A 27,020-nucleotide genomic window follows, 5' to 3' on the forward strand; every position below is an offset into this window, starting at 1 on the left:
TAGAGGAGAAAATGTTTTGATGCTACAGAAAGAATCCAAATGAAAGGGGCATCTAGAACCCCGAATTCGCATGACCAGAAAACCTCTTCATTATATAGTGTATGGAAGTACAAAAGAACACTAAAAGAAGTAAAAAAAAAAAAAAAAAGTGTCAAGTCTCAAGACCTCTCAATAGAAACCCTGAACATCAGGAAAGCATGGGGTGATAGATTTCATGTTCTGGAGGTAAATAACTACCAACCTATCAAAATGATCTTTTAAAACTCATGGAGAAATAAGGCCATTTTAAGCAAGCACAAATTATTGCAATTCACGATCACAAAGCAGCACTACAGAGTGTACTTGAATCCTAGACACAGAGAGAAGGATAGGCTCAGCCAGGAGAACACAGACAGGAAGAAGACATTTCATGAGAGAAACACATGAGCAAAGGAGAACTAAGGAACAATCCACGAGCCCAACACAGACTCCAAACAGGAAAGAAAAGAATGAACATTCCAACAAATCAGAAAAACCACCAACAAAATCTGTAGGAATCAACTAGCCTCCCTCAATAATAGCCTGAATTGCTGGGCATGATGATGCTATAGTCTGGGTACCAAAAAAAAAAAAATGGAAATGATAAAAACAATGACCTAAAGTAAATTATCTTTAACTCTCAATTCAAAGAGGCAGACTGTTGGTTGGATTAAAAAACAAGATCCAACTGTCTCTTGTCTCCAAGAAACATACTTGTCTGGCATCACTCAATTTATCAAGTGGATAGAAGCTCACATGGCTATTCTGATAACTGAACAAGTAGACATCAAACCAAAACTAGAAGAGACGAAGTCACTGCATATTAGCAAAAAGAATCCTCTGCAGAGATATAACAATCATAAACACTTATACACTAAAGTTTGGATGGAGCTCTCAGTTTCATAAACACCAATGGACTTAAAAAGAACAGATAGAGCCGGCCGGTGGTGGCGCACGCCTTTAATCCCAGCACTCGGGAGGCAGAGCCAGGCGGATCTCTGTGAGTTCGAGGCCAGCCTGGTCTCCAAAGCGAGTTCCAGGAAAGGCGCAAAGCTACACAGAGAAACCCTGTCTCGAAAAACCAAAAAAAAAAAAAAGAACAGATAGATTCTGATATAATAATCTTAGGTGACTTTAATCTATAATCAGTAGGTAGATCATACAGACTTAAAAATCGATAAACTTCAGGGGTCAATTTAGATGTAGCTGACTTAACAGATATCTACAGAATATTCCATCTGTATTAATTAATTTCTCATTGCTGTGACCAGATACTTGACAGGAGGTACTTAAGGGTGGAAGGCTTTATTTAGATTTACAATTTGAGGAGATGCAGCCCACCATAGCAGGGAAAGAACCTGGGAAGGCATGGCAAAGAGTGAAGGAAGAGGCTGATCACATTGCATCCACAGCCAGGAAGCAGAGAAAGATGAATGCTGGCGCCTAGATCCATTTCTCCTTTCAATTATCCAAGGCCTCTAGCCGAAGGAGTGGTGCTGCCCACGTTCAGTTAATCTTTTCGAAACACACAGACACGTGTAGGTGTGTTTCCATTGTGATTCTAAATCCAATAGTCAAATTGACAATGTTAAACATTACACCCTCCAACAGCTAGAGAGTACAAATTCTCAGCAGCTCATAGAACTTTCTTAGAGGTCATAGTTTAGGCCATAAAGCACGTCTCCGCAAATACAAAAGAATTCAAATAATCCTTTGTATTTTTATCAGATTGCGTTCCTGAAGTATTTCCACCAACACAGCCATAGTCTGAGGGGTACTCCCATAGACCTCATCTGAACTATCGTGCACGCCCAAGTTTCTAGGCAGTGATTAGGCATACTTCTATTATTTCTGGACCCAGAGTCCATAGTCTTTCCTCCCTTCCTCCCATTTTACACACACGCACATACGCGCGCGCGCGCGCACACACACACACACACAGAGCTGGGCGCACGCAGCGTGTATGCCAGGTACTATTCTAGGCAGTCAACCAACATTAACGAATTGAATTCTTCTATCTACTCAGACTTCCCACTAGCATTGTAAAACACAGGCGCGTCACACTTTTCGGATATTGACTCCAACTCCACCCTTCCAGCAACAGCTCTGCAAGGCTGTGCAGGCAGAGGAGCTGGGGACAGGGCGTCTGCAGTATCCAGTGATGCCGGAGGAGCTGGAGGCAACCCTGGACAGAAGAATGGGGTCACTGAGTGGATCCCCAATGCAAAGTGGAGGTGGAGTCCGGGAAATAACAGGGCTCCTAGGGAGGCGGGGCCGCTCCAAAGAACCGTGAGGCCTGAGAGATTATGGAAATGAAGCACCTACAGGGCGGGGCCTTGGGGGCTAGGGCGTTCTAGGTAAGAACGAATACCTGAACCCAGGTGTTGGACCGGGTAGGGGGCTGTATGGACATAGGGGCGGAACGGTCCCGGGTTCCGGGATGGAGAGGGGGCAGGACCAAGGCAAGGCGTGGACGAGGCGGAGTCCCAGGGGCGGGATGGGGCGGGGTGATTCCATGGTTCCGGTCATGTCTGGGGCGGATAAGGAGGATTGTCCTATGTGTTAGGATGGATGCAGTGGTCTCGGGTGCGGGAAGGTCGCAGGAGAGAGAAATGGGGTCGTTCCGGAGCGGGTGCCGGCCGGTTCCGGGGTGGAAGAGGGCCGAAGTGGGGGCGGGCCCGGAAAGAGGCGGGGCGGTCGAGGGGCATGGGAATGGGGTGATCCCGGGGCGGGTGCTGAGTGGGAAAGAGGGTGAGCCTGGGGTAGGGGAGGCGCGAAGGGTGTAGAGTGGTCCCGGGGCCGGTGCTAAAAGGGTGCCTGTGGTGGGGAGGCGGTCCCGAGGGGGCGGGTAGGGGTGTTGCCAGGCGGTACGGGGTACTGGCCTCGGGGGAACAGCAGTCCCAGGGTTCGGGGCGGTCTCTGCGTCTAAGAGTGCTCCGCTAGACTGATCCTCGCCCTAAGCACAGTCTTGCTAGCCAACCCCTGCCGCCGAGGGCTTTCCTGCCTAGTGCTCGTCATCATGTCTTTTATTCCGGTGGCCGAGGACTCCGACTTCCCCATCCAAAACCTGCCCTATGGCGTTTTCTCCACTCAAAGCCACGTGAGCTTCGGGCGCTTGGGCTGGGGCATGGGGAGGTGGGAACTCTGGTCTGTTCCTCCCGAGCCTCGGTGGAAGGTGCCTGTGGCTTGAATGCAGCTCATGACCCACCATAGCTGTGCACGATGTTGAAATTCAGTCCCAGTCTGTGTGGTTGTGCGAGAACAAATGCAAAGAGAAATGGGAATTATCGCCCCTCGCCTGGACAGCAGGCCCGTGAGATTATTGTGACCCAGAAACGGACGCGTAGTCCTGCAGGCGGTTTCCTTCCAAGAAGCCGGGTGGTCGTTCACTTTATTGCTAGTCCTTGACTCTACAACCTGGAAAGTCCGAGCTGACTCCCTTATTTTTGAGCAACTCCGAGGATGCAAGTACTTCCTGGCCTAGAAACTGTGCGCTCTCAGATACCAGGTTCTTTTACCTTTAGCCTAAATTCTTTCTGCTCTAGTGTGAGCTGCTAGGCATTCCCTGAACTGATCACAAGTCCTGTGGGGCAAGAGAAACGAACTTTGACTTGTACGCATAGTCTGATTAGAAAGAAATCTTTAAAAACGGTTTTAGTGGAGCTGAGTTATCAGCGAATACATAAAGGGCTCCTTGGGTGGGAAAAGCACATCCTTCCAACATGTTTGTGGTATTTTCTGCTTGCTTTTTGCTTACACTGTTGATTCAGCTTTGTAAGCCATAGAGCCATGGAAACTGCTTGGACGTAACAGGAGTCAGAATATCTTCGCCAGGATTGGCAGGTAGCATAGGTAGAGTGCTTGGCTAGCAAGCACCAGCAGAAGGAAGGAAAGGGTTCCTGGCAGTTGGTCCCTTTCTCTACATCTGTTGCCCAGATGGCTGCCCTTTTGTCTCCTGCGTGTGCCGAATGCTTTGGTCAGAAGAGTCAACTGGTGGTTTCACAACCACCAAGCATGACTAGATGTTGCAAGGACACAAAGTTAATGTGTCGTCCTTTCCACATAGGAGGTGTGTGGAGCCTTAACCTGTGCCAGCCAACCACCTTCTGGAAGCAGAATACTCCCTCTGGCCTCCTCTGGTACTTTGCCCTCAGCGGAGGAGCTCTCTCTCAGCCTTTTCTGGGAGCACCAATGGGTTAGGCAGATGCATCGCATTTGTGCAGGCAAGTACATCGTCAGGACTTGCCTAGGTAGTAAGGGATCTGACTTGCGCTCCCAGAGGAATCTGGAGCTATTGTTCTTTTATGTGTGGCTAGGGGCTTTTTAGACATCATACTCTGCAGTTTCTTTGTTGTTGTTATTATCATCAATATTATTTTGATTTCTTGAGACAGGATTTCCCTGTGTAGCCCTCCCTGCCTGTTCTGAAACTAGATCTGCAAACCAGGCTAGCCTCAAACTCAGAGATCTGCCTGCCTCTGCTTACTGAGTGTGGGTTCAAAGGAGTGTGCCACCATGCCCAGCTTTTTTTTTATTAGTGATAAAAATTTAATTTTTAATTTTAAAATTAATTTTTTTGAGAATTTCATATGTAAGTACTGCATCTAAATCATTCCTGCTCCTCCCACTCTTCCTTCCAACTTCTTCCTTCCCCCTCCCAAATGCATGATCTCTTCTTTATTATTGTTACATGTATATTCATATGTATATCACTGAATACATTTAGCTTTGTTCATATGTACATGTATCCAGGAGTTTGTCCCTAGGGGCAACTATGGACCTCCTGTAGCTCTTCATCTAGGGGTGGGGCCATGTGGAATTTCCCATCAGTACTGGCAGGCCAACTAGTGTCATTGTGCTGGTGGTGTTCAGGCAGCTACATTGTTGAGAGTTCCTAGGTGCATTTCCCTGGTCATGTCTAGGGAAATGATCTATCAACAGGTATCCTGAGCCACTGGCTCTTACTGTCTCTCTGCTCCCTCTTGGGTGATTTTTTTCCTGAGCCGTAGGAGTAGGGATTGCATTGCAGATGTATCACGAAGTTGGGCACCCATGATGAACTGTTCTCTGCGTTTTGACCCCTTGTGGATCTCTAATGGTTTCTATCTATTGCAAAAAGAAGCTTCTTTGATGAGGGGTGAGAGTTACACTTATCTGTGGGTATAAGGATACATATTTAGAACACTGAGATTTTTATATTGGTTTCAGAAAATGGCAGTAAGTAGGTTCTCCTCTTGGGTCTGTGACCTCTCCAGCCATGGGCAGTTGGCTAGGTTTACAGTAACAGGCATGGATTCCCTCCTATTGAGCAGGCCTTAAGTCTAATTAGACAGCTGTTGGTTACCCTCAGGATCTAAGTGCCGTTATTACTGCTTTGTGAATATCTTGCTATTCCAGTGATTGTTGTGGTTCATAGGCCTTAGATCTGGGTAGGACTACCGATTACTCCTCTCCCTTGACAGCTGTTATAATACCAAAGTGACTTAGTATAATTTATAGGCTTTGTTCACATATGACTAGGCAGGTAATGCCTATGACTAGATCACAGAGGTGACTCAGTGATAGAGGTTCCTTCTTGCCTTCAGCAAGGCATAGGATGATCTCCCCAGGTTGTACATCACCTGAGTGGACTGTCACTTGGACCCATGTAACTCAGGTTTGTGTTCTTTGAAGCACAGTGGGGAGACCAAGGCCCATGGAGTTACAGAGCTGAAAATATGTGAGTTCTCCAGTGAAGCTTCTCAGGGTTGTGTGGCCTTGGTCTATCCCTAACCCCTAGGGGCTGCTTTGCAGCCCCTGAAAAAAGCAGGCACTGGAGAAAGGGCCAGCCAAGAGTTCCACCTCTCGGCTCCCATGAATTTCCTAGAATGGCAGAACTGCTGGTTCAGGTGCCAAGGAAGCCTGGCTTAGGACAGAGTTCCAGGAGGTGAAGTCTTCCAACATGCTTAGTGGTGTGGGGCCAGAGACCAGCCCTGATAAAATATTTGGGCCACTGTATTCATCTGAACTCCTGCAGAGCTTTTACAGGGGCATAAAAGAAATTCATTCACGTGGTCAGAGCACTGTGGCTTCTGCAGCCCCCTACAGCCTGAGTTCTGCTGCATTCGAGCTACCACAGAGCTGTCACTCCAAGTTACTACATGTGGAGCACTCACTGCTCTGCTTCACAGAATGGCCCTGAGCAAAGGCCTAGGCCCAATATAAAGAGGAATTCAGGTTCTTGGTAAGGTGGTGAGCAGCTCATCACTAGAGGCATGTAAGCAATGCTAGGAACTTTGCCTCCACAGGCTCCCTGTTCTTCCTCTATTTTATGGAGGGTATTTCATTAATTTTCCATCAAGAGATCACAGCTTTGTTTTCTTTCTTGTCCTGGGTCCTGGTCGTCGGTCCTCTCTTTATGAGGGTTGTTCCAAAGGAACCCATTGGTCCCTACGTATTGGGTGGCTGTTGCAGTGAATGAGCTGGGCCTGTCAGAACTAACAGTGTCATTCTCCTCCTAGCCAAAACCACGAATTGGTGTGGCCATTGGTGACCAAATCTTGGACCTCAGTGTCATTAAACACCTCTTCACTGGGCCTGTCCTCTCCAAACACCAGCATGTCTTCGATGAGGTAGGATATTGTGTCATGGATTGTCTCCATTTCATCACCTACTGCAAATGAGACAGTGTTTTTGTTGTCACAGGTTATCCCTGGATAAGTGGGAGCTGTTCTGAGACATATAGGTAACAGGAGGTATCCTTGACATCTTAGGGTGGTTTCTCAGCAGAATGTGAGCTCCTGAGTTCAGAGGGTCTTTCCAAGTTGCCTCTGAGATGAGGATATTCTATACTCTGGTTCCTTTTTATACTGGGCTATTCATGCTTTGGTCTTTCAAGGCCCAAGAAAATGGTGAGAAAAGGAGCCATGAGCCTTACAGTCCAGATTTGGGAAACAGCTTGAGAGAGTCATCCTGGCCTCCATGTTCGTGGGGGATGGCTGCCCAGTCCTTCAAGGGTACAGTCCTGGAGCATCCAGGCTTGCTGGTGTCTATGTCAGATGGCTGCACTGTCATCTAGGTGTGCAGAAGTACCTGGGGGCAGTCAGCTCGGCTTCCATGCCTGTGTGGGATGGGTGCAACTTTCCTCCCTTGTCACGCACAGGCCAGCTCTTCGGATCTGCTTTTTCCTGACACACAGGCAGGGGTGCTTGTGGTATCTCCTGAGTACCTGTTTTGTACAGGAACTTTACATACATCCTCTCTGTCAGTCCTCCTAGCCACCCTCCGGCACAGATTCAATATTGTCTCTAGATGAGTGGGACTTGTGCAGTTTGTGGGTTGCTGCCCACATAATAGTTATGGAGCATTGATTGTGAGGTGCATATCCAGGAGTAGACAGGACATCAAGGAGGTAACCAGCTTTCTCTAGCTCTATGCAGAGAGGACAAAAATGTAAACGAAGGCCCCCACTTGTGAATGCGTGGAGAGAAGCCAGACTCTGACAGGAGGACTGGCTCGAGGATTTTTCTCAGGCGTAACCATCTCTGATCGTGTTTTGGTCTTAGACAACTCTCAACAGCTTTATGGGCCTGGGCCAAGCTGCCTGGAAGGAGGCAAGAACAACCTTGCAGAACTTGCTGTCTGCCAGCCAAGCCAGGCTGAGAGATGACAAGGAGCTTCGGCAACGGTGAGGAACACCTGAGGAGAGAGGGACGTGTCAGGGGAGATAAGGACAGGGGAGTTGGCAGTGCCCTCATGCACTGCTGCTTGGCTGACTGGCCTGGTACAGTCAGGCCAACTTCACCCATTGCTGTTCTGGGTTGCATGTTGGTGGGAGGGCTCTGGGCCTGGAAGACTGGATGGAGCCGCTGATTCTGTGTTTCAGTGCATTCACCTCCCAGGCTTCTGCCAAGATGCACCTTCCTGCTACCATAGGTGAGTCCTTTTTCCCTGTTCTATCAACCTGAATAGTTTAGTGGGCCTAGATGGCTTGGCAGAGGCATTGGACCCCCATATCTTGGTGGAAAGAAAGCAGGGCGAGGGCGTTAGGATTGCCAGATGATCCCAACATGACCAAGCTCAGCACACAGTTAGCCTTGGCTCAGGTTGTCTCAAGCCTGCTCTCCTGAAGAAGTAGCAGCCTATCTAAGTTTGTGACTAGCTACATGGCTCCCTGTACAGCAATTCACTCCTTCTTCCCAGAAGGTTGTCAGGCAGGCACTCTGAGCTGTCAGGAAAGAGAGTTTTGAGGAAAGCCAGAGGGCTCCCACCTCCACCCCCACAGGGCCCATGTATGCATTTGACCAGGCATCTGATTTGATTGAATCTGCAAGTTGCTGTCAATACAGCCTGATAGCCTGAAGCTGAGGATGGGCCCATCAGCCTGTGGTCAGGCATAGGCTGTATCCTTGTATGTCAGCCATGAGAGGGAGCCTCTGCTAATGCCTGGACACCTGTGATCTGAGAACTATACAGTTCTGCCCTGGAAGGATGGGGTTTCCTGAACCAGTTTCTCCATTTGGCAAAGTCTTCCAGAGGTGCTAGTGCCCACAGCTAGGTGGAAGGCGGGCTTGAGGATGGGCTTGTCTCTTGCTTCCCTTTAGGACTGTGCTATACTTTTACAGCAAGCTAGTTGTCTTCTAAGGGTCCTTCATCCTTTCTAGTTAACTGATGCTATGGCTTCTTGTTTTTACCGTCATGGACATGATTGTTTTTGTGGTAAATACATTCACTCTTACTTCTGTGCATAGGACTGAAGGTGGGAAGTAGTGCGTACAGTTAAGCGAGGGGTTGTCCACCCCTGGAGCCCCTTGCCCAGCCGGCTCCCAGACTGTTTCCTCTCCTTATCTTTCCACCTCCACTTCCAGTCCAAGCTACTGGGATTGGGGTACTCAGCTTTGCTTTGGGGGTGGTGGCGGTATAAGGTTTAGGAAGATGAGTAAGAACACTGCCCTAAGTGGGTTTTCTAGGAGATCTTAGTAATTCATTTGCATTTGAGAGAGGGGCACCTGGAGTTCATGAACCTCCAAGTTCAGCTCATCACAATCCATAGGCACTGATATACAAGTTCAAATACAGAGACCAGATGCCTTGTTCTTGGTGCTGAGGGCCAGTCATGTGAAATAGGGGCTGAGCTGGGACTGGTCTGAAGGGTGACAGTTTCTGCACACCTGGGACTGGAGCAGAGTGAAGCCCACTCCAAAGAAGGTTTCAGTAGTGGGGCCTTAGACTTGCCAGGATTTAAGCCAGCAGAGGTGAGGAAGAAATGAGAGCAGGCATATAGTAAGCAAAAGCGTGTCAAGGCTCGCCCATGTGGGGGTCACAGCAGTGACATGTGCTACAAGTTGGGAGGGAGTAGTGGTAGCAGCCATTTCATACTTAAATCGCACTGCCTGGTTCAGAAAGTGGGGGCTTACTTTTTTTTTTTTTTTCTGAAGGGGTCCTTGAAGAAGGGTGTGAGTCCTTTCACGTGGGACTGGCCTTCCTCTGTCTAGGTCACTGGCTGTTTTGGGTCTTCCTTCTGCAGGAGACTACACGGACTTCTACTCCTCCCGGCAGCATGCCACTAATGTTGGCATCATGTTCAGGGGCAAGGAGAATGCGCTGATGCCCAACTGGTACGTCCCAGATCAGATGGTGAGATAAATTCAAAATCCTCTCTCTCTCTCTCTCTCTCTCTCTCTCTCTCTCTCTCTCTCTCTCTTTCTCTCTCTCTCTCATATCCCGCTTTGGTCAAAGCAGCCTAAGGGAAAACTAGAAGTGATGATGTTCCAGCCTCTGGAAACAGCAGACCTAGCTTCTGACTCCCTCAGCATGACTTGAGGGGTGGGGGGCTGTCAAGGGCCTGTGGGCAGTTCCCTTCAGCTCCCCTCTGGAGAACAGACATGGGGATTAGATTCTCTGTGCTGCTTGATCTCTAGATTCTTTTTTTTGCAAACTGCCTATGTTCTAACCATGAGCATTCTGAAAAAAAAAAAATCAGCAATCTGAAATACTTCCAGTCTCAAGCGTTTTAGAGGAGGGAGGCTCATCCTATATTATATTTATATTAGAGAACATGTGCATAAGGTAAACCAAAGGCAGCACTGAGGACCACCCTGAATCACGCACCACAAGAGAAGGCCTCTTGTTCCTACTCTGTGAAGGGAATGCGGGCCAAAGGCTGTGGCTCCCCAGTTTGCTTCAGATGAGGGTAAGGACGCATTCCCTCACCCAGCCTTGCCGCTCACTTCCTGATCCCTGATATTTGGCTAGACAAGTTCTGGCAGCGTGGTAAGAGGCAGCTCCTTTGGGGCTAGACAGGCTGCTGGATCATTTTCCCTGAGGTCATGAGAGCAAACAGTTTCTGATGGATAAACAGCCTGGAGCCATGCAGGGCTGCATGCAGTCTGTCATATCTACCCACCTTAAGCAGGAACCTGGAGACCGGGCCCAGCCTGCTGTGTCCTGCAAGTGTGACCCTGATCGTCCATTTTCCTGCTGCCATGGACAGTCCCTGTGGCTATGTCACTCTCACCTGCCTCTGTCTTCACATGGTTATCTCCTCTTCTCCATGTCTTCTGCCTTGTACAAAGGCACTCTGGGCTATAGGGACTCTTAGATGATCCAGGGCTAATAATTGTCATTCATACATCTTCCTGGGGGGTACAGACAGATCTTTTGGGGGAGCTGCCACTCACTGCACTGCAGGCATAACCTCTTGCTTTATTCAGAACAGCACTGGTGTTTATCATGGGCTGTCTTCTCACCCACGCGTAGTTCCGTGTGTTCATCGGAGAGCGCCCCTGGCCCCACCTTACTTGGTAGTGTTTTGATATGTGGAAGACTCCTTTATTTCCTCTCCATATTCCTGTTTTACAAGCATCTTCTGACAGTGTTCCCCAGCCTTGGATAGCTATTTGTTCTGAGCTTTATGACTTATTCCTAGGGTTCCCTTGCCCTGGAGATGGACAGGGCCCACAAAGGAAGCAGCAGAACTCTGGGGTCTTTACTTTTCCTCCTCCTTCTCCTGATCCTCCTCACTGTGTAGCTAGCCCTAGCTGGCCTAGAACCTACTATGCATACCAGGCCGGCCTGAAACTTGTGGTACCCTTCCTGTCTCTGCCTTCCGAGTGCTGGGGTTGCAGGCACACCCTGCCCCCTTCTCTTCCTGGAGCTGAATCATTTCCCGCTGTGAGACACCACATTTGGTGTCTCCATTCTCCTTTCTTAATTCATTTTGGACACTTGAGGACATGTGTTCACTTTTGAATAGTGAGTGTGTACTGACTCTGTTTCTTTCTGAAGTTGAATTTACACCATGTAACAGCCTTGGCACCCTACCCTCTCACTCTCCTTTGTCAGGCTCCACTTACCTGTGGGATACCATGGCCGGGCTTCCTCCATCGTGGTATCTGGCACCCCAATCCGAAGACCCATGGGACAGATGAGACCTGATAACTGTAAGCGAATCCGGTATCCAGGCCCTGCCAATGCCCAGCTCTGCCCTTTTGCTATGAGCTCTGTAGTCTGGTGTTGATGGTTCCTTTTATCTGTTGTCTCTCCAGCAAAGCCTCCTGTGTATGGTGCCTGCAGACTCCTGGACATGGAGTTGGAAATGGTGAGTTATGTGTGGAGTTTTATTGAGTGGGATCCACAAAGGCCTGCAGCAGGAAAGCTGGGAAGCAGTTCATACCTGTCCAGCCACAAACAGCAGCCCTGTGGACTCGTCTGACCCCTGAGTGCAGTTGGTGTTCTTCTTTCAGGTTCTGTGTTTGTGAATTCACCCACTTGCTAAGAGCTTATTTGCAACCCAAATATTAACACAAGCTGTTGCCACACAGAGAAGTGGAAAACATGAGTGTCTTGATGCACACACTGGTCCCTCGTTGAGGTCACATCAGGATCCCTGTCTTCTTGTTTCAGGTCTCATTCTAGAAACACTTGTTAGTTTTCTGGTCTGTTTTTCCCCCATGTTTTTCACATTCTTATGTGCTTTGAGCTGCTTTTGTTATTTGTCATGTCCCCCAAGTGGAGAGTGCTTGTGCTCTCCTAACTGCAATAGGGCAGATGTCCCTTACAGAGACATGTGCTAGAAAAGCCTCCTTCCTACCCAAGTTGAAGCTATTGATGGAGACTTTGGTGTTGAGCCAACGCTCTCTACTGGGTATCATTAACAAGAAGAGGTAAAATATGGTAAGATGAAATGACTTATTGTTCAGTTGGTGAATGCTGTAGCCAGAGGCTGTGAAAACCCAGCTCTTTGCTTGTGGCGGGAGTATTGTTTCACCTTGTCTGTTCACATTCACGGTAATTTTATGGAATGTCACATGAGTTAACAAGCATCCAACAGTCATACCCACCTCATTATACCTGTGGCAGGGCCTATACCATTTCATAAACATGCTTATACCAAGGCTTCCCTTTAAAAAAAAAAAACATTTATTTATAATTTAAAATACTTTTTCCCAATTTTTTTCCTCCCTCCTCTCCTCCTAGTGAGGCTCTACATTTTATTGAAATTAAATAAATTGATAAAATTAAGCATGTTATTACGAGAGTGCTGAAGACTCCCGTGCAGTTGTGAGAAATGAGGGTGAGCCCCTGCACTTGAAAATGGTGGGATCCTTCGTGCCTCGGTGCCCCCAGGGCTTTTTTCTTTTTATCTTCATGAAAATTTTTGCGTTGTTTAAACCTTGTCACAGAACAAATAAAAATGACCCCGGTTTCATGGCTGTAACTGATTCTGTGCTTTGAAGGAGTCTCCCCCTACCCCATTTAGTTCCCCCTAGACATGACCGGGTGTTCCGTGGGTTAATGGCTGCCACACAGATGCCATTCATTTGGAGACAGGTTGGGCTGTGAGCCACGGTGTCAGGTGCTCTGGCTCGAGCACGTCTCATGCTTCTGTTCTTCACAACAGAGCTGTCGGATATTAGGTTATGGACTACAGGGAACAAAGCAAGGAGCAGGAAGTCCCGTGGTGCCCTGAGGGTCAGGAAGAAACTGTCATGGGGCTGGTAGGAAAACAGGGCACACATGAGTGCCATTCCAGGCTCAGAGAGCCAGTGATTAGTACCAGGTCCTCAGGCAGCCCTGGTTCCTGGTTGGACTTTGGAAATATTTTCCCTTTGCTCTGTAACCCACCGTGACCCAGGGTGACAGGTCATCTTGATTCTAACCAACTTTCCCTATGACAGGCTTTCTTTGTAGGCCCTGGGAACACATTCGGAGAGCCAATCCCTGTTTCCAAAGCCCACGAGCACATTTTCGGGATGGTCCTCATGAACGACTGGAGTGGTAAGGCCTGGTGGCCCAGCTTCCTCTGAGGTTCTGCTCTGAGGAGCACACAGGGCTTAGGGATGAGGCAGGAGGCCCAAGGACTGCAAGAGTGATGCCTCTGACCTCTGACTCTGAGGATGTGGGCCAGTCACAGCCTCCCTCAGCTGCTTCCTCATAATCTGTGGAAGGATGGAGCCGACAGTACCTAAACCTTTGTTAAGCCCCACCTATCTCCACTCACTATTGCCAGCGCCATCGTCCCATTGTGCTGATGAAGAGCTGAGTATGGAGGGATTTTAGCCAGAGACCGAGCTGAGCCTTAAAGTTCAGCAGCCTAGCCTCTGAGTCCCAGCTTTGCACCCTGCTACCACGTGTAAAAGGAAGTGGGTTCACCCATCCCAGGAGAGCCCCCCACCCCCATTTAGGGATTGTCTTGTTACCCTGTGTTGTAGCCTGGCACAGTGCCTCCAAAGACCTCGGTCTTCACACTGAACACCCTTCTTTTCATTCCCCGGGAGGTCTGGTTTGCCCTGTAGAGAGGTCCATGCAGGTTAAGGGCAGGAAGCAGCTTGGTGTGAGCCTATAAGCCATTAAGCTCGTGCCTTCTCCCATAGCCCGAGACATCCAGCAATGGGAGTACGTCCCCCTTGGGCCATTCCTGGGGAAGAGCTTTGGAACCACCATCTCCCCATGGGTGGTGCCCATGGATGCCCTCATGCCCTTTGTTGTGTCCAACCCGGAGCAGGTAAGTACCCCTCTGCTGAAAGCCCTGCTCTCAGTTCCAGCTTCTGCCCCTTCCTGCTGCCCTTTGAGCAAATACAGAGACAAGGCAGTGCTTGGAGGATCGTGGTGCAGTGGCCACGCAGCCGTGGCTCCAGGGATTTCTCTCCCTCCAACGCAGTTCATAGGGAAGAATGTAATGTTGTAGCCTTCAGAGTTCTCTGAGTTCAGGGAACTGCCTGGCAAAACCCTGACTGCACAGTTGCCCCATTGCACAATTTTGGTTTGTGCAACAGCTCCCTCTGGAGTCTACTTTGTAGAATGCATTTGAAATAGAGGGTATAGGGAAAAGTGCATGTCTCTGTGACATTGTACCCAGCTCCCTTGCCCAGGCCTAGGCTGGTGGCCCTCGCTCTCACTCCCCAGCCTGTCCCACTATACTCTGCCCCACCCCTTCACTACTGTCACCCTGCCTTTATGGCCTTATGGCCAACACCTTGCTGGCCCTAACTTGCATAGATGTTCTCTCAAACATGGGTCTGTCAATGACCTATCTGGTCCTCCCGTGTCTGTCTCTGGGTCCAGCTGTCCCCCAGAGGGTTCTGCTCAGGGCTCTCCACTTTTCCTCCCCACACTCTCCCTGGCATTGTCTCAACGGCCTGTGTACTGCCGCATTTCTCCCTCACTCGTCCATGTAACTTTACTCTTGAACAACCTTGGGGACTTTCCGTGCAACTGGGCCCTTCATAAAAGTCCCAGCAAGGCCTTCACCCCAGCTCCTCGGCTCTTCCCCAGCTCTTCCCATCACAGCACCCACCTCTCCCCTCCGCTGCTCTCCCTCCCCTTTGTCTGTCTCCTTCCACCCTCCCTCTCCTTTTCTGCCCTCACAGGACCTGTTGGGCCCCTGCCTTCAATGGCCCACATCTTCCCTCCTCATCCTTCCTCCAGGTTCATCTTTACTGAGCTGTCTGGACCCCAGCTGCCTCTGTCCTTCCTATTTACCATCTATGTACAGCTGTCACCACCCTTGTCCATTCCCAACTAATCAGTGTTTTTTTTTTTTTGCTCTAAAGCAGCTTCAAGGTTAACCATTCATGCACTGAGAAGGAACTGTATTCCACACTAGCATTACTAGTCAGCACTGTTACCATTAGAAACACATGGCTGTTCAGATCACCCCGGGTGATCTTACATCCTGCTGAATGATTTTCCATATTGTATTTTAGGGAAATGCTCTTTTTTGTACAGCACCTCTGCCTGGTCATCAGCTGCCTCCCCAGGTGTTCCAGCACCAAGTAGGGCTGCCAGATTCACTGCTGCCAGGCACTCTGCCTTCCAGGGCACCTGCCTTGCCCTCTCTGTTGTCCTAGCCTTTCCTTATGGGTTCTATGGACCATTTTGCCTCCCACGGTCCCATTTCCAAACCTATCCTCCCCTGCAGCATGGCTCCTTTGCCCGACCTGCTTATGCACCCCATCCTCATCTGATTTTCTCAAATCTAGCACATGCGGCCTCCTGATTCTTACTGCCCAACCATGGACAGTGTGCAGGGACTGGGTCTCTGGAGATAAAACACTGCTGCCACATGGCACACTCTGTGCTGGAAAGCAGAGGCTGCTGGGAACTCAGCCCTCCTGATAGCCCCTGTCTGATGTGCTCTTTCCTCCAGGACCCCAAGCCCTTGCCGTATCTCTGCCACAAGCAGCCCTACACATTTGATATCAACCTGTCTGTTGCTTTGAAAGGTATGTGGCAGGGTGAGTGGTGTTGCCCACGCTCAGCAGGCAGGCATGGGCAGGTGCCATTGCCCCCAAGTGATCCTGAGCTTTGGCTGAGGGGCACTAGAGGTACCTGCTCCAATCTGGAGCCTATGTGGGGCTCTTATAAAGAAAAAGAGAATATAAGGGCCACCCTCCATTTTAGAGGTATTGTCCTCCATGGGAACACTGGTTCTCTACTCTGTGTTTGACTCTTCCAGCCAGGGTCTACCTAGTCTCTGCTCACATTTGTCACTGCCAGCTACCTTACACTGCCCCCCCCCCCCCCGCCCCAGATGTGTGGCACATTTCATCAAGTGCCTGTTTGAAAGCCTGATCTCAGAGGCTCATGGGACCGTGAGAAGCAGGGCTCAGCCCTGAGCAGCAGGTTAGACAACGCAGAGCTCCATGGTGATGGCCTGCCTCCATTGAACCTCTTCACAGCTGTGAGGGGCTGGCTCTCCAGGCCAAGCTGTGGTGTGATGGGCCTGCTCTGCAGGCCGTGGTGGAGGTCCAGTCTCAGCTCTTCTCTTGTCCAGCTACGGGGCTTGGGCAAGTTACCAAGTAATGTCCTAGTTTGTCATCTGTGAAACAGGGGGATTATAGCATTGGTTTTATTGTATGATGGTGATGAAAAAGGAAACTGATCCATACACCGGCATCTAGACCCAGAAAGAACCTGTAACTAGGAAGGGGCAGGTGTCATCTTCATGTTCAGGGTGGAAGAGAGCCTGCCCAAGGGACACATTCAGTTCCTCAAGGCCAAACTCTAGCTGGCTCCTTGTTCCTTCAATTTCTCTCCTTTTGTCTGTGATTACACACAGGCTGTGTTGTGTCCTTATGGTCAGTTGCTGGATTTCAGCCCTCATTAGTGGCAGAAGATGCAATTTCTTTCTTTTTTAACCATTTATTTTACATGCATTGGTGTGAAGGTGTCAGATTCCCTGGAACTGGAGTTACAGACAGTAGTGAGCTGCCATGTGGGTGCTGGGAATTGAACCTGGGTCCTCTAGAAGAGCAGCCAGTGCTCTTAACCGCTGAGCCATCTCTCCAGCCCCAAGACTCAGTTTCTTAAGGATCAAGTAGCCGGATGCTCCATCTAAGAAAGATGCAAGAGCCATGGTGGCACCCTCTGGGAAACTGCTGGTCCCATCCTTTCATGTTTCAAGTCAGGAAGCTGATGAGGCTCAGAGAGGAAGGATTACCCTGAGTCATGGGACTGGCGAGGGCCAGGCTGGAACTAAGTGCCAGGGTTGTAAATTCCAAGCTAGTGATTTCACTCATAGACACATCCTTGCAGTGCCTTCCTAGCTTGCTCTTGTTCTGGGCATTTCCCTGTGTCAGTGAAGGGCACTGATGGGAAGGGACAGGATGGGAGTCAAATCACAGCATCTGGAGGTACAGCGCTCAGCTCAGTTTTGACATTCCACACTGACGTCAGAATGACAGGGTTGGAAAGCAGCCATGTGGGCACCCTGACCTCCTGTGGGGCTTCAGAGCAAGCCTCCTGTTGTAGAGGGGCAACAAGCACCAAGGGAAGGAAGGGCTGGGCTTTGAGGGTGGAAGCACTTTCTAGTGGTTCATACTATCAGAAGATGGCAGCCCGGGCTGGTCCCTTGCATGGAGTAGGTGCTTAGTAAGGACTGCTGGCATTAACGATGAAGTGTAGCAGGTAGACCAGCTCTCCAGAGAGTAGCAGGCTGTGCTTGATCAAGGTCATATGTAGGTTTCAGCCTATGTTGTCTTTGGTGGCCTGGTGGATATTAGGCCATTGTAGGAAGAGGTACTCTGAAGTCAGGTCTAGACTCAGAGGCACACATGCCTCTGTCAGTGGTGTTTCCTGTGGGTGTGGGAGAAGAAACCGAGAGCTTAGATGCACATCTTTGCCCTTCCTGGACCAGATGGCCTCAGTGGGCATCTGCAAGCTCTGATACCCTCTAAACGTACTGTTCCACAGACTAAGTGAAACCCTAGCAGGCAAGTGGAAGCAATTGGAAAGATTTCCTTTCTGATTGGTGGGACTAAATCTTCATGAGTATTACTTCTCAATTTCTAACAGGAGAAGGAATGAGCCAGGCGGCTACCATCTGCAGGTCCAACTTTAAGGTAAGTTTGGAGGCCATTATACTGCTTTGTGGGAGGGAAGAAAGCAACAGGAACTAGCATCCACCTAGGGATGAGAGGGCAGGTCAGCCTGAAAGCCTGGAGTCTCCATGACCCTGTCCCTCCCTAGACATGCATGACATCAACCTGAAAGCCTGGAGTCTCCATGACCCTGCCCCTCCCTAGACATGCATGACGTCACAGAGTCATGTCAAGATGGAGGCTGCTGCACAGATGTGGCCAAAGTTTTCTGGGTGCATTTCACATCTTGTAGGGGCCAGCCTCTGGATCCCATGTCCTCACAGGCTGGATTGATGAATGTGCTGTTTTGTGTACATGTGGGGGCCTGAGGTTGACAGTGGGTGTCTTCCTTAGTCACTGTCCACCTTATTTTTGAGACAAGGTCTCTCCCTGAACCTGCTGCTCACTGACTGGCTAGGCTGGCCGGCTAGCAATCTCAGGGATTCTCCTGTCTCCACCTCCTTAGTGCTGAGAGGACAGGCACACACGGCACCCAGATTTTTATGTGGGCCATGGGGACTCAGTCAAACCTGGGCCCTCGTGCCTGTGCAGCAAGCTTTACTAACACCTTGGCAGCCCACGTATTTTTTAATCAAGTATTTAAAAAATATTTATTATTATTTTAAAAATTGTGTGTGCATGCATGCATGCATGTATGCATATGCATGTGCAAACACTTATGGAGTCCAGAAAAGAGTGATCCCTGGTGCTGGTGTTGCAGGGAATTGTGAGACATCCAACATGGTTGCTGAAAAACCACCTCAGGCTCTCTGCTATAGAAGTATGTGTTCAGTCGGGCGGTGGTGGCGCACGCCTTTAATCCCAGCACTCAGGAGGCAGAGGCAGGTGGATCTCTGTGAGTTCGAGGCCAGCCTGGGCTACAGAGTGAGTTCCAGGAAAGGCTCAAAGCTACACAGAGAAACCCTGTCTCGAAAAACCAAAAAAAAAAAAAAAAAAAAAAAAGAAGAAGTATGTGTTCATAAGCACAGAGCCATCAAAAAGCAGAGTTTTTTTGTTTTGTTTTGAAACAACAGCACACACATGTGCAGATACAGTAAAGATATGAAAATGCTAGAATCATAAGTGTAAATGCTCAGGAGTTTTCACAAAGCAAGCATCCCCGTGCATCCAGCACCCATGTCAGAAAGGGGAATTCCCAGCCCTCCTCAGCCTACTGCCTCTTTACAGCTATGCCACCATTTTCCCAAGGCAGACCACATCTCCATGCTTCTCTTGCCATACAGACTTTGTCTGTGTATCAGTTTCACAGGGATGGTTATAGTGTGTATCTTTTATGCTGGACTTCATTGTTGCAGTGCTGGATTTGTGAGGGTCAGCCACGTTGTTCTTTGCAGTGGGAACTTGTTTGTCTCATTGCTATAAAGGGTGCTACTGTGCCAGCTCCACAATGGGTGATGGGCATTTGGTTGCTTCCATATTTTGGCTACCCCTGAATTACTGTAGCATTCTAGTACACCTTGGAGTACACGTGTGCACATTTCTGTTGGGTATATATCCAGGAATAGAACTGCTGGGTCATCACACACACACACACACACACACACACACACACACACATACACACACACACACACCACAAAGCAGAGTGCATAACTAGAAATCCTTTTGAATAGCTTTCCAAGATGTTTCCAAGACGTTCCACCTAACCAAGAGAATCCCTTGCAAGTGTGTCCATAGGTCAGCTGAATCTGGACAGCCCTTCACAGTGGCTTCTTCCCCACTTGGTTCTAGATTACATCAAGCTGGCAGCTGAGATTAGCCATCACTTGAACATTCCCACTACTGACATCTAAGAAATTCTGCTACTCCATGTATGGACATGTAGTGTTTGCCTTTTCAGCTCAGCTATTCAGGGAATTGTGGCTTTAGTTGTATTTCCATAATGACTAACACAACTGGGTACCTCTTTATATGTTCTTTGGCCACTTGAAGACTATGAATGGATGCATTTGTTTTGCATAACCTTCCTTGTAGATAAAAGAAGTAGGGAGCTTGAAGAGGAACCAAGGGAAGAATCTACTTCTGAGGATCCATTACCTGCCAGTATGGCTGTAGAAGGGAGACCCAGGAAGCTGTGTCATTGTGGAGGCTTGGGCATGCATTGCCTCTGAGTGTTTCAGGCACAGGAGCCTTGACCTCACTCTGACATTCTGTTCAAATCATTTCAGCTCCAGGGCTGGTGTCACTTCCAAGTCCTGGTCTGAGGGGTGGTCAGCCAGGCCTTACTGCAGGAAGGACAGCCCACCAGGAACAGCTCTGGGAACTCCCAGGCCTCAGGTGCTCATGAACACATAGGCCTGGGCAGACAGAAAGGGTTGAGAAGGCCCAGCTTTCAGACATCTTGGAAAAGATGCTTGGGAGAGATGAGGTTCCAGAGGAAGTGAGGTTAGAGCTGGTGGGCGAGGTGGGTCGGAACCTTAGCAGGTAGACAGCAGGGCATCTGGAGAGGGACTAGAGGAAGGCAGAATCTCAACTGAAATGAGACAGGCATGAATTATAAGTATGCCTGGGGTGTGGAGGGCAGGGAAGGCATGGGGCAAGCAGACTACATCCTGCCCGGAAAGCGGGATGCCCACACGTGTCCTACTGCGTCCCTGCCCTCAGCATATGTACTGGACCATGCTGCAGCAGCTCGCACACCACTCTGTTAATGGCTGCAATCTGAGACCTGGGGACCTCTTGGCTTCTGGAACCATCAGTGGATCGGTGAGTCAAACTACCCCCTGGGACACCAAACCAAAGAGAGTCAAATTGAGCAATGTTGGGGGGTTAAACCGCTTCCCTGCTAAGGGAGATCTGTGTGAGGGCCAGAGCTTGACTCTGTCTCCCCAGAAAGCAGCAGTCACTCTTTCTAACCCTCTGTTCCCTCCTAGGAGGAGGTGACCTCACAGCTGCAGCCTTCTCATCTACCCCTGAGCCACCACGAGCCTGGGGAGAGGGGTGCACAACTTTGGAAATGATGATGTGGGGGTGGTAAATAGGTTGGCTTCACTCGGTGAGATCCTGGCCATGTTGACTGGGAGGTGACAGCCTCTTGCCAGTGGTAGGGTGTTGGGCATGACACTGTCTGGGGTTGTGAGCTGCAGTCTCTGGAATGAGAAGGCACACTGAAGCAGGCCCCTGGGCACACTATAGGCACAGGACCCGGAATAGGCAGCGTGCTTACAGGAAAGATGAAGGCACAGCCTGTTGAGCTACCAGGACATGTCCATAGTGGCCTCAAAGGTTTTATGGGCCCCTATGTCTCACTGTACTGTCCACACTAGAGCTGGTATATCATATCTCCAAGATATAAATACGTGTCAACCCCCCACCCCCCACTGCTTCTCTTCTAAAGGAACCTGGAAGCTTCGGCTCTATGCTGGAACTGTCCTGGAGGGGAACAAAGGCCATTGATCTAGGCCAGGGGCAGACCAGGACCTTCCTGCTGGATGGTGATGAAGTCATCATAACAGGTATGGACCACCAAGCCCCACTGGCCGAGAGAGATGGGAATCTATCTTTCACTCACGGGCATTTCTAGATTCTGTGTTTGTATGGTATGCCTTGGGCTACAGCCTGGGCTACAGCCTGGGGACTTCATGTGTTAGTGTCCACACAGGAAACATCATGGGAGTCCATTTTGCATCCCTTCCCCCAAGCAATTATTCAGTAATGGTGGGGCCCTTGCTTTCTGGACTATGTCCCAACCCATGGGCAGGGGCTGATGTGGCAGGGGTCAGGGAGGGCATGACTACAGTAGTACTTGAAGTTCTCAGCAGCTCCTTTCCAGGAGGTTGAAGACCTCACATCTTTGTTGCCGTTTTGCCCTCCACATATTTATCAATAGCAAGGAAGGCACGATCGTAATTAGAAGACCACTTCTTGGAGTCATAAGCATTCCAGTGACCTCCCAGGGACTTACCAACAGTGTGACCGTTGCTGTACTCAACATTCTGAGACTTGGTTGGCCTCATCTTTACAATTTGATAGCAGAGCTGGAGGATGATGCCAATAGCTTTGCTCTTGGAAGAAGTGCACTGGGCCCCCAGTGAGTCCCCCGGAGGGTGTCCTGGGACTCCAGAAATGGGGAGTAGCTCACGGTAGAGTGGCTCATATTGGCTCACACTGCGGCGGCGGCCGTACACTATTGTACAAGATACACAGTGAGGTTGGCATTTCATGGAGGCATTGCAGATGGTGAATAAGGAAGTGTGGTTTCCCCTCCAGGCAACTGATCTGTACAGTCCCAATTCTTTTCACGTTGGGGTAGCTAAAGCTTGGAGTATATGTTACAATTAAAGTACTTGAACCAGTGATGATGTGTATCTAGGTCTTCTTGTCCTCTGCTGTTTTACATAACTATTTCTAGAGAGCCAAGCACCTTGACCTTTCTTTGATGGGAACTCTCTGAAGGGCATTCTTCAATGGGGCCTATAACCATCTCCTACATTCTCACCTGTTCTGCTCTCAGCCCACCTGCTGCTCATTTCCTTTTGTGTATCTTCTGCTCTCCCACACTTCCTTGATGCTACCCTGGCACCAATAGTCTGTTCTGTGGACTGAAACTATTGTTGGTTACTTTATTACTCTTTTACTCTATGTGGGGGGGAATCCCACCATCCAGCTCCCAAATAAATACACAGAGGCTTATTCCTACTTATAAATGCCCGGCTTTAGCTTGACTTGTTTCTTGCCAGCTTTTCTTAACTTTGAATTATCCCATCTACCTTTTGCCTCTGAGCTTTTTTCTTTTCTTAGTTCTGTATATCTTACTTTTACTCTTACTCCATGGCTGGCTGTGTGGCTGGGTGGCTGACCTCAGTATCCTCTTCTCCTTGTTCTCTTACTCCTTCCTCCCAGATTTCTTCTTCTATTTGTTCTCTCTGTCTACCAGCCCCACCTATGCTTTCTCCTGCCTCACTATTGGCTATTCAGCTCTTTATTAGACCATCAGGTGTGTTTGTTTGTTTGTTTGGTTGGTTGGTTTTTCAGGACAGGGTTTCACTGTGTGGCTTTGGAGCCTGTCCTGGAACTCGCTCTGTAGCCCAGGCTGGCCTCAAACTCACAGAGATCCACCTGCCTCTGCCTCCTGAGTGCTGGGATTAAAGGCGTGCACCACCACTGCCCGGCCCATTGGATGTTTTATACAAGCAAAGTATCACAGCTTCACAGAGTTAAACAAATGCAACATAGACAAAAGTAACACTCCTTAAAATAATATTTTGCAACAGGAATCTTGGATCCATTTCTTCATCTTAGTCTGCTGAATATCTCTTTAAGGTGCCCTCTCCTCTCTGTGCAGTTGACATGCTCTAGATATTCCACATCTGGAGCCCTCATGAAGCTTCTACAACAGACCTTTTAGTCAGTCCTGCTCACAGGGTCCCCCTGCTTGCTCCACAATGCTCCTATTCTGCCCGAGATTCCTCTCATGGTACCCATCTGCTGCCTCACACAATCTATCATCACTTTGCGTGTGATTCTGTGCGACTCACTCGGCGTCCTTCTACGACAGACTCTCTACTATCATAGCACCCCTTTTCATAGATTCTGTGGACCCTCAATCTCAGCCTGGCACTGTAGCTGGAGTTTTCCTGCCTGGCCAACAGTCAGGACAAATCTCTCTCACCTGCCAGTCCCACAGCTGCTCAGACCCGACCAAGTAAACACAGAGACTTATATTGCTTACAAACTGTATGGCCGTGGCAGGCTTCTTGCTAAATGTTCTTACAGCTTAAATTAATCCATTTCCATTAATCTATACCTTGCCACGTGGCTCGTGGCTTACCGGCATCTTCACATGCTGTTTCTCATCATGGCGGCTGGCAGTGTCTCTCTGACTCAGCCTTCCACTTCCCAGCTTTATTCTCCTCCTTGTCCTGCCTACACTTCCTGCCTAGCCAATGGCCAATCAGTGTTTTATTTATTGACCAATCAGAGCAACACATTTGCCATACAGAACATCCCACAGCATGGCACAGCCTGGTTCAGCCTTCCCTGCCACTAAAGTAGTCACCTTTGTCCTCTACCGGGAGCTCACTTAGTGTCACTCAAGTCGGCAGCATGTCCTGTCAGCTCCCATACCTAGCCAAGGGCTCGTCTTCATTTTCCTGGATGTGATAAGAGCTCAGGAGCTTGAAGGTCTTCTCTTACAGTTCTGGAAGGCAGAAATCTGCCGTGCAGGAGGAGAAGGGGCTGCACTCCTTCCAGGTGTCTGGGGGGAAGGCCTATTCTTGGCCTTCCAGTACAGTGCCACCAGCAGAGCTCCAGTGCCCATTCCTGTCAAGACACAGTCTTGTTCTGTCCTCAAACCTCCCTCCTTGTCTCATATGACATGCTCGTGTTGGTTTTAAGACCCATCCAAAGAGCCTTCTCTGAAGGCTATTTCCACAATCCCATCTGAAAGCCTTCAGTCTGTGAGGTAGGTTTGAGGTCCCAGTGTGGGAGCTGATGTCTTTGGAGTTCACAGCTGAATCTGAAGTGCATAGAGACAGGCTAGGCACGCCATTGAGTGGACCGAACCAAGCAGAAAGGTACAGGCAGAGCTCAAGACAACAGGTGACACCCTGGGGTTGACCACTACCCACTTTGCTCTCACTGATCTTAATTCTGGTTAACTGTGTAGTGCCCCATGGTCTCTGTGCTTCAATGTCATGTATCCAACCAGTTATGGAGGGAAAACACTGAGAAGAGTTGTGTCTTTACTGAAAATATCCAGTTCTCCTGTCATTATTCCCTAAGCCATACAGTGTAACTCTTGACATGGCCTTTGTATTGTCTTAGACATTGTAAGCCACCCTTAGATGATTTGAAGTGTAGGGACCATGTGTGTAGGCCATGTGCAAACTGTCCAGGGGCTTACCCTGGAGATGCCAAGGGCTGACTGTACTTATTAAATGTCTGCAGAGTCCAGCTGTGTTGGAGGTATATATCTACTTCTGTGATTTCTCTTTTTACTCACCCAAGCCTTTGGAAAATGTGTCATTGTCCCAGTTTTGCAAAGTAAAAAACCTAGGAGAGCATAAGGGAGGTGAATTAGGGCACACACAGACAGCAAGGTCAGGACACAGTTCCCGTTGTGAGCTACTCTCTCCAAGGCTAGACTTCTGCATGTCAAGCAAGTACTCCAACTGCTGTATGCCAGTGTTATGTATGATATTGCTCTGGCACCTGCCAGCCAACCCCAGGTTCTTGCTGTGGTCCTGTGGATTAAGTGAAAGCATTTTTTTTTCAAGTGTTGATGTGGAAAGAGAGAAGGAGAGAGAGAGAGAAAAAGTGACATTGATTCTCTGATGTCAGTACGACAGAGTCTGAATCAGCTGCCTCTAACAATGCAGTCTTGGCTGGGCAGTTGTCAGGCCTGGAAAAAAGGGCCCTGGGGCTGAGGCAGGCAACCCCATGGTGTACTTGATGTTTGTACCACAGAGGGCAGGAGGAGTCCTTTTCTATGTGGTTGTGAGAAGCAGGATCCACAGGCGCCCCGGTTTGTCCTGCCTTGACACCGGGGCCTGTATACCGCCTTCCAGCTTCACATGCTCTGGTTCTCTTTGGCTCTTTCCTACTGGCTTCCTCTGACTTTCCTTTATCATTCTCATTTTCCTGCTTTCTCAATGAGGAGACAAGTCCCGATGTCACTCCCTGATGACTGAGTATGTGGTAGCTTCTCATGTAGTTCATATGACACACTGTATAAGGTGCCCATGGGTACCCAGACCTCACCCTGCATATACAGAGACCACAATTGAAATCCGCATCCTTGGGTTGCAGAGATGGGTACAAGCAGAGCCAGGATTTGAACCTGTGTGGCCCCTGCAGGGAACCACATAAGAGAAGAAAATAACCAAACACCCTCAGTTTGAGCAAGTGGCTTCAGGCATCAATCTCCAGCCTTGCCTTCTGTCCTCACTTGACATTCTGCTTTGGACCTGCGAGGACCTGTTCCTGGAGATCGGCACTTCTCTGCCCACTGCCCTTTAGCTCACCGTTAGTTGAGACTTCTGTCTTGGCATCTGAAACCTTGTGACACAAACCCATTTCCTTTCCTGCAGTCATGTGATAGTGGCGTCTCTCACATCTGCCTGTTTTTCTTCACCACACAGATCTGCTGCCCATCTGGCCCAGGGAACCATGGGGCTTCTCAGTAGTGTGCTTGAGTTTTCTTCCACTGGCTGCTGGGATCTCATTTCTTTCCATTTCTTCCTTCTCTCATCGAGTAGCAGGAGGCACAGCTCCAGGCAGGGGACCTGTCTCTAGGGTGGGGGTGTGCAGTGAGTTAAATGAAAGGCAAAGCCCTGGGTCGGCTTCCATCCTGAGCGATGCCACCTTTGTCTTTATGCTGCCCCAGTCCACCCTCTGAAGCAACTCACGCGCAGGAAGTCTGCAGCTCTGTGACTGATCCTGCCCTACTGTGTTTCAGGTCACTGCCAGGGGGACGGCTACCGTGTTGGTTTCGGCCAGTGTGCTGGGAAGGTGCTGCCTGCCCTCTCGCCAGCCTGAGGAGGCTCCAGAAGCCACAGGCCACAGCCTGGCCTGCTGGGGACAATGCTGCAGCTGCCCTCCATGCAGGAATGAATAAAGCCATTTTGCTTGTAGGAAGTGCCACAGAGTTCTCTGTCCATGGTTTTGTCCAGTGGGTCAGTGTATGCTGCTCCCATGGAGACAGGCATTAGTTCATCGCTTCCGGGTGTGAGGCTGAAGGCCCTGATGGGGTTCTTCATCAGACACCTCAGGCCTTCAGTACTCCCTGGAATGTGGGAAGAGGGTGGCCCCTGAAGTATTCCGCACCCCCCACCCCCCAGAGAGATACAACCAGTGTGTGTGTGTGTGTGTGTGTATGTGTGTGTATACATGCATGCTGTGCGTGGAGACAAAGACACATACACACAGGGTGGGGAGGTATTGTAGAGACTTAAAGCTTCAAATCTAAGTGCTGGTTATCTGGCAAAACTCTCTTTTCTCCTGTGGCTGTCACCATGGAACCAAGTCCTAGGTGCACACCTGAGCCATGGCTAGGATGAACAAGGGTCCTGGTGCTCACCTTTCTCCTTCATACCCACTGGAGCCCAGAAGCAGCCCTGCCTGAGGTCCTCTGTTCCCACCCACTCTACACAGTATCCTTAGCCCAGTTTCTGAGTGATCAAAGAGGATGCCTGTGACTCT

General features: G+C 49.5%; 1 protein-coding gene across 2 annotated transcripts; it reads left to right on the forward strand.

Moving 5' to 3' along the window:
* Window positions 1-1,985: 1,985 nt before the first annotated feature.
* On the forward strand, window positions 1,986-26,452 carry Fah (fumarylacetoacetate hydrolase). 2 transcript variants are annotated; one of them, XM_052761145.1, is made up of 14 exons: window positions 1,986-2,375; window positions 6,519-6,629; window positions 7,563-7,684; window positions 7,883-7,932; window positions 9,524-9,614; window positions 11,341-11,438; window positions 11,544-11,596; window positions 13,176-13,275; window positions 13,872-14,002; window positions 15,647-15,722; window positions 17,794-17,840; window positions 20,484-20,585; window positions 21,217-21,334; window positions 26,278-26,452. In XM_052761145.1, the coding sequence occupies exons 3-14, from the start codon at window positions 7,581-7,583 to the stop codon at window positions 26,355-26,357; spliced, it is 1,050 nt and encodes a 349-aa protein (XP_052617105.1). In that variant the 5' UTR covers window positions 1,986-2,375; window positions 6,519-6,629; window positions 7,563-7,580; the 3' UTR covers window positions 26,358-26,452. The 2 variants fall into 2 exon arrangements, with proteins under 2 accessions (XP_052617105.1, XP_052617104.1); XM_052761144.1 differs by lacking the exon at window positions 1,986-2,375 and adding an exon at window positions 2,856-3,118.
* Window positions 26,453-27,020: the final 568 nt, after the last annotated feature.

The sequence above is a fragment of the Peromyscus californicus genome, unplaced genomic scaffold, assembly GCF_007827085.1.
Source record: "Peromyscus californicus insignis strain IS unplaced genomic scaffold, ASM782708v3 Scaffold_4__1_contigs__length_199733344, whole genome shotgun sequence".
Taxonomy (NCBI): domain Eukaryota; kingdom Metazoa; phylum Chordata; class Mammalia; order Rodentia; family Cricetidae; genus Peromyscus; species Peromyscus californicus.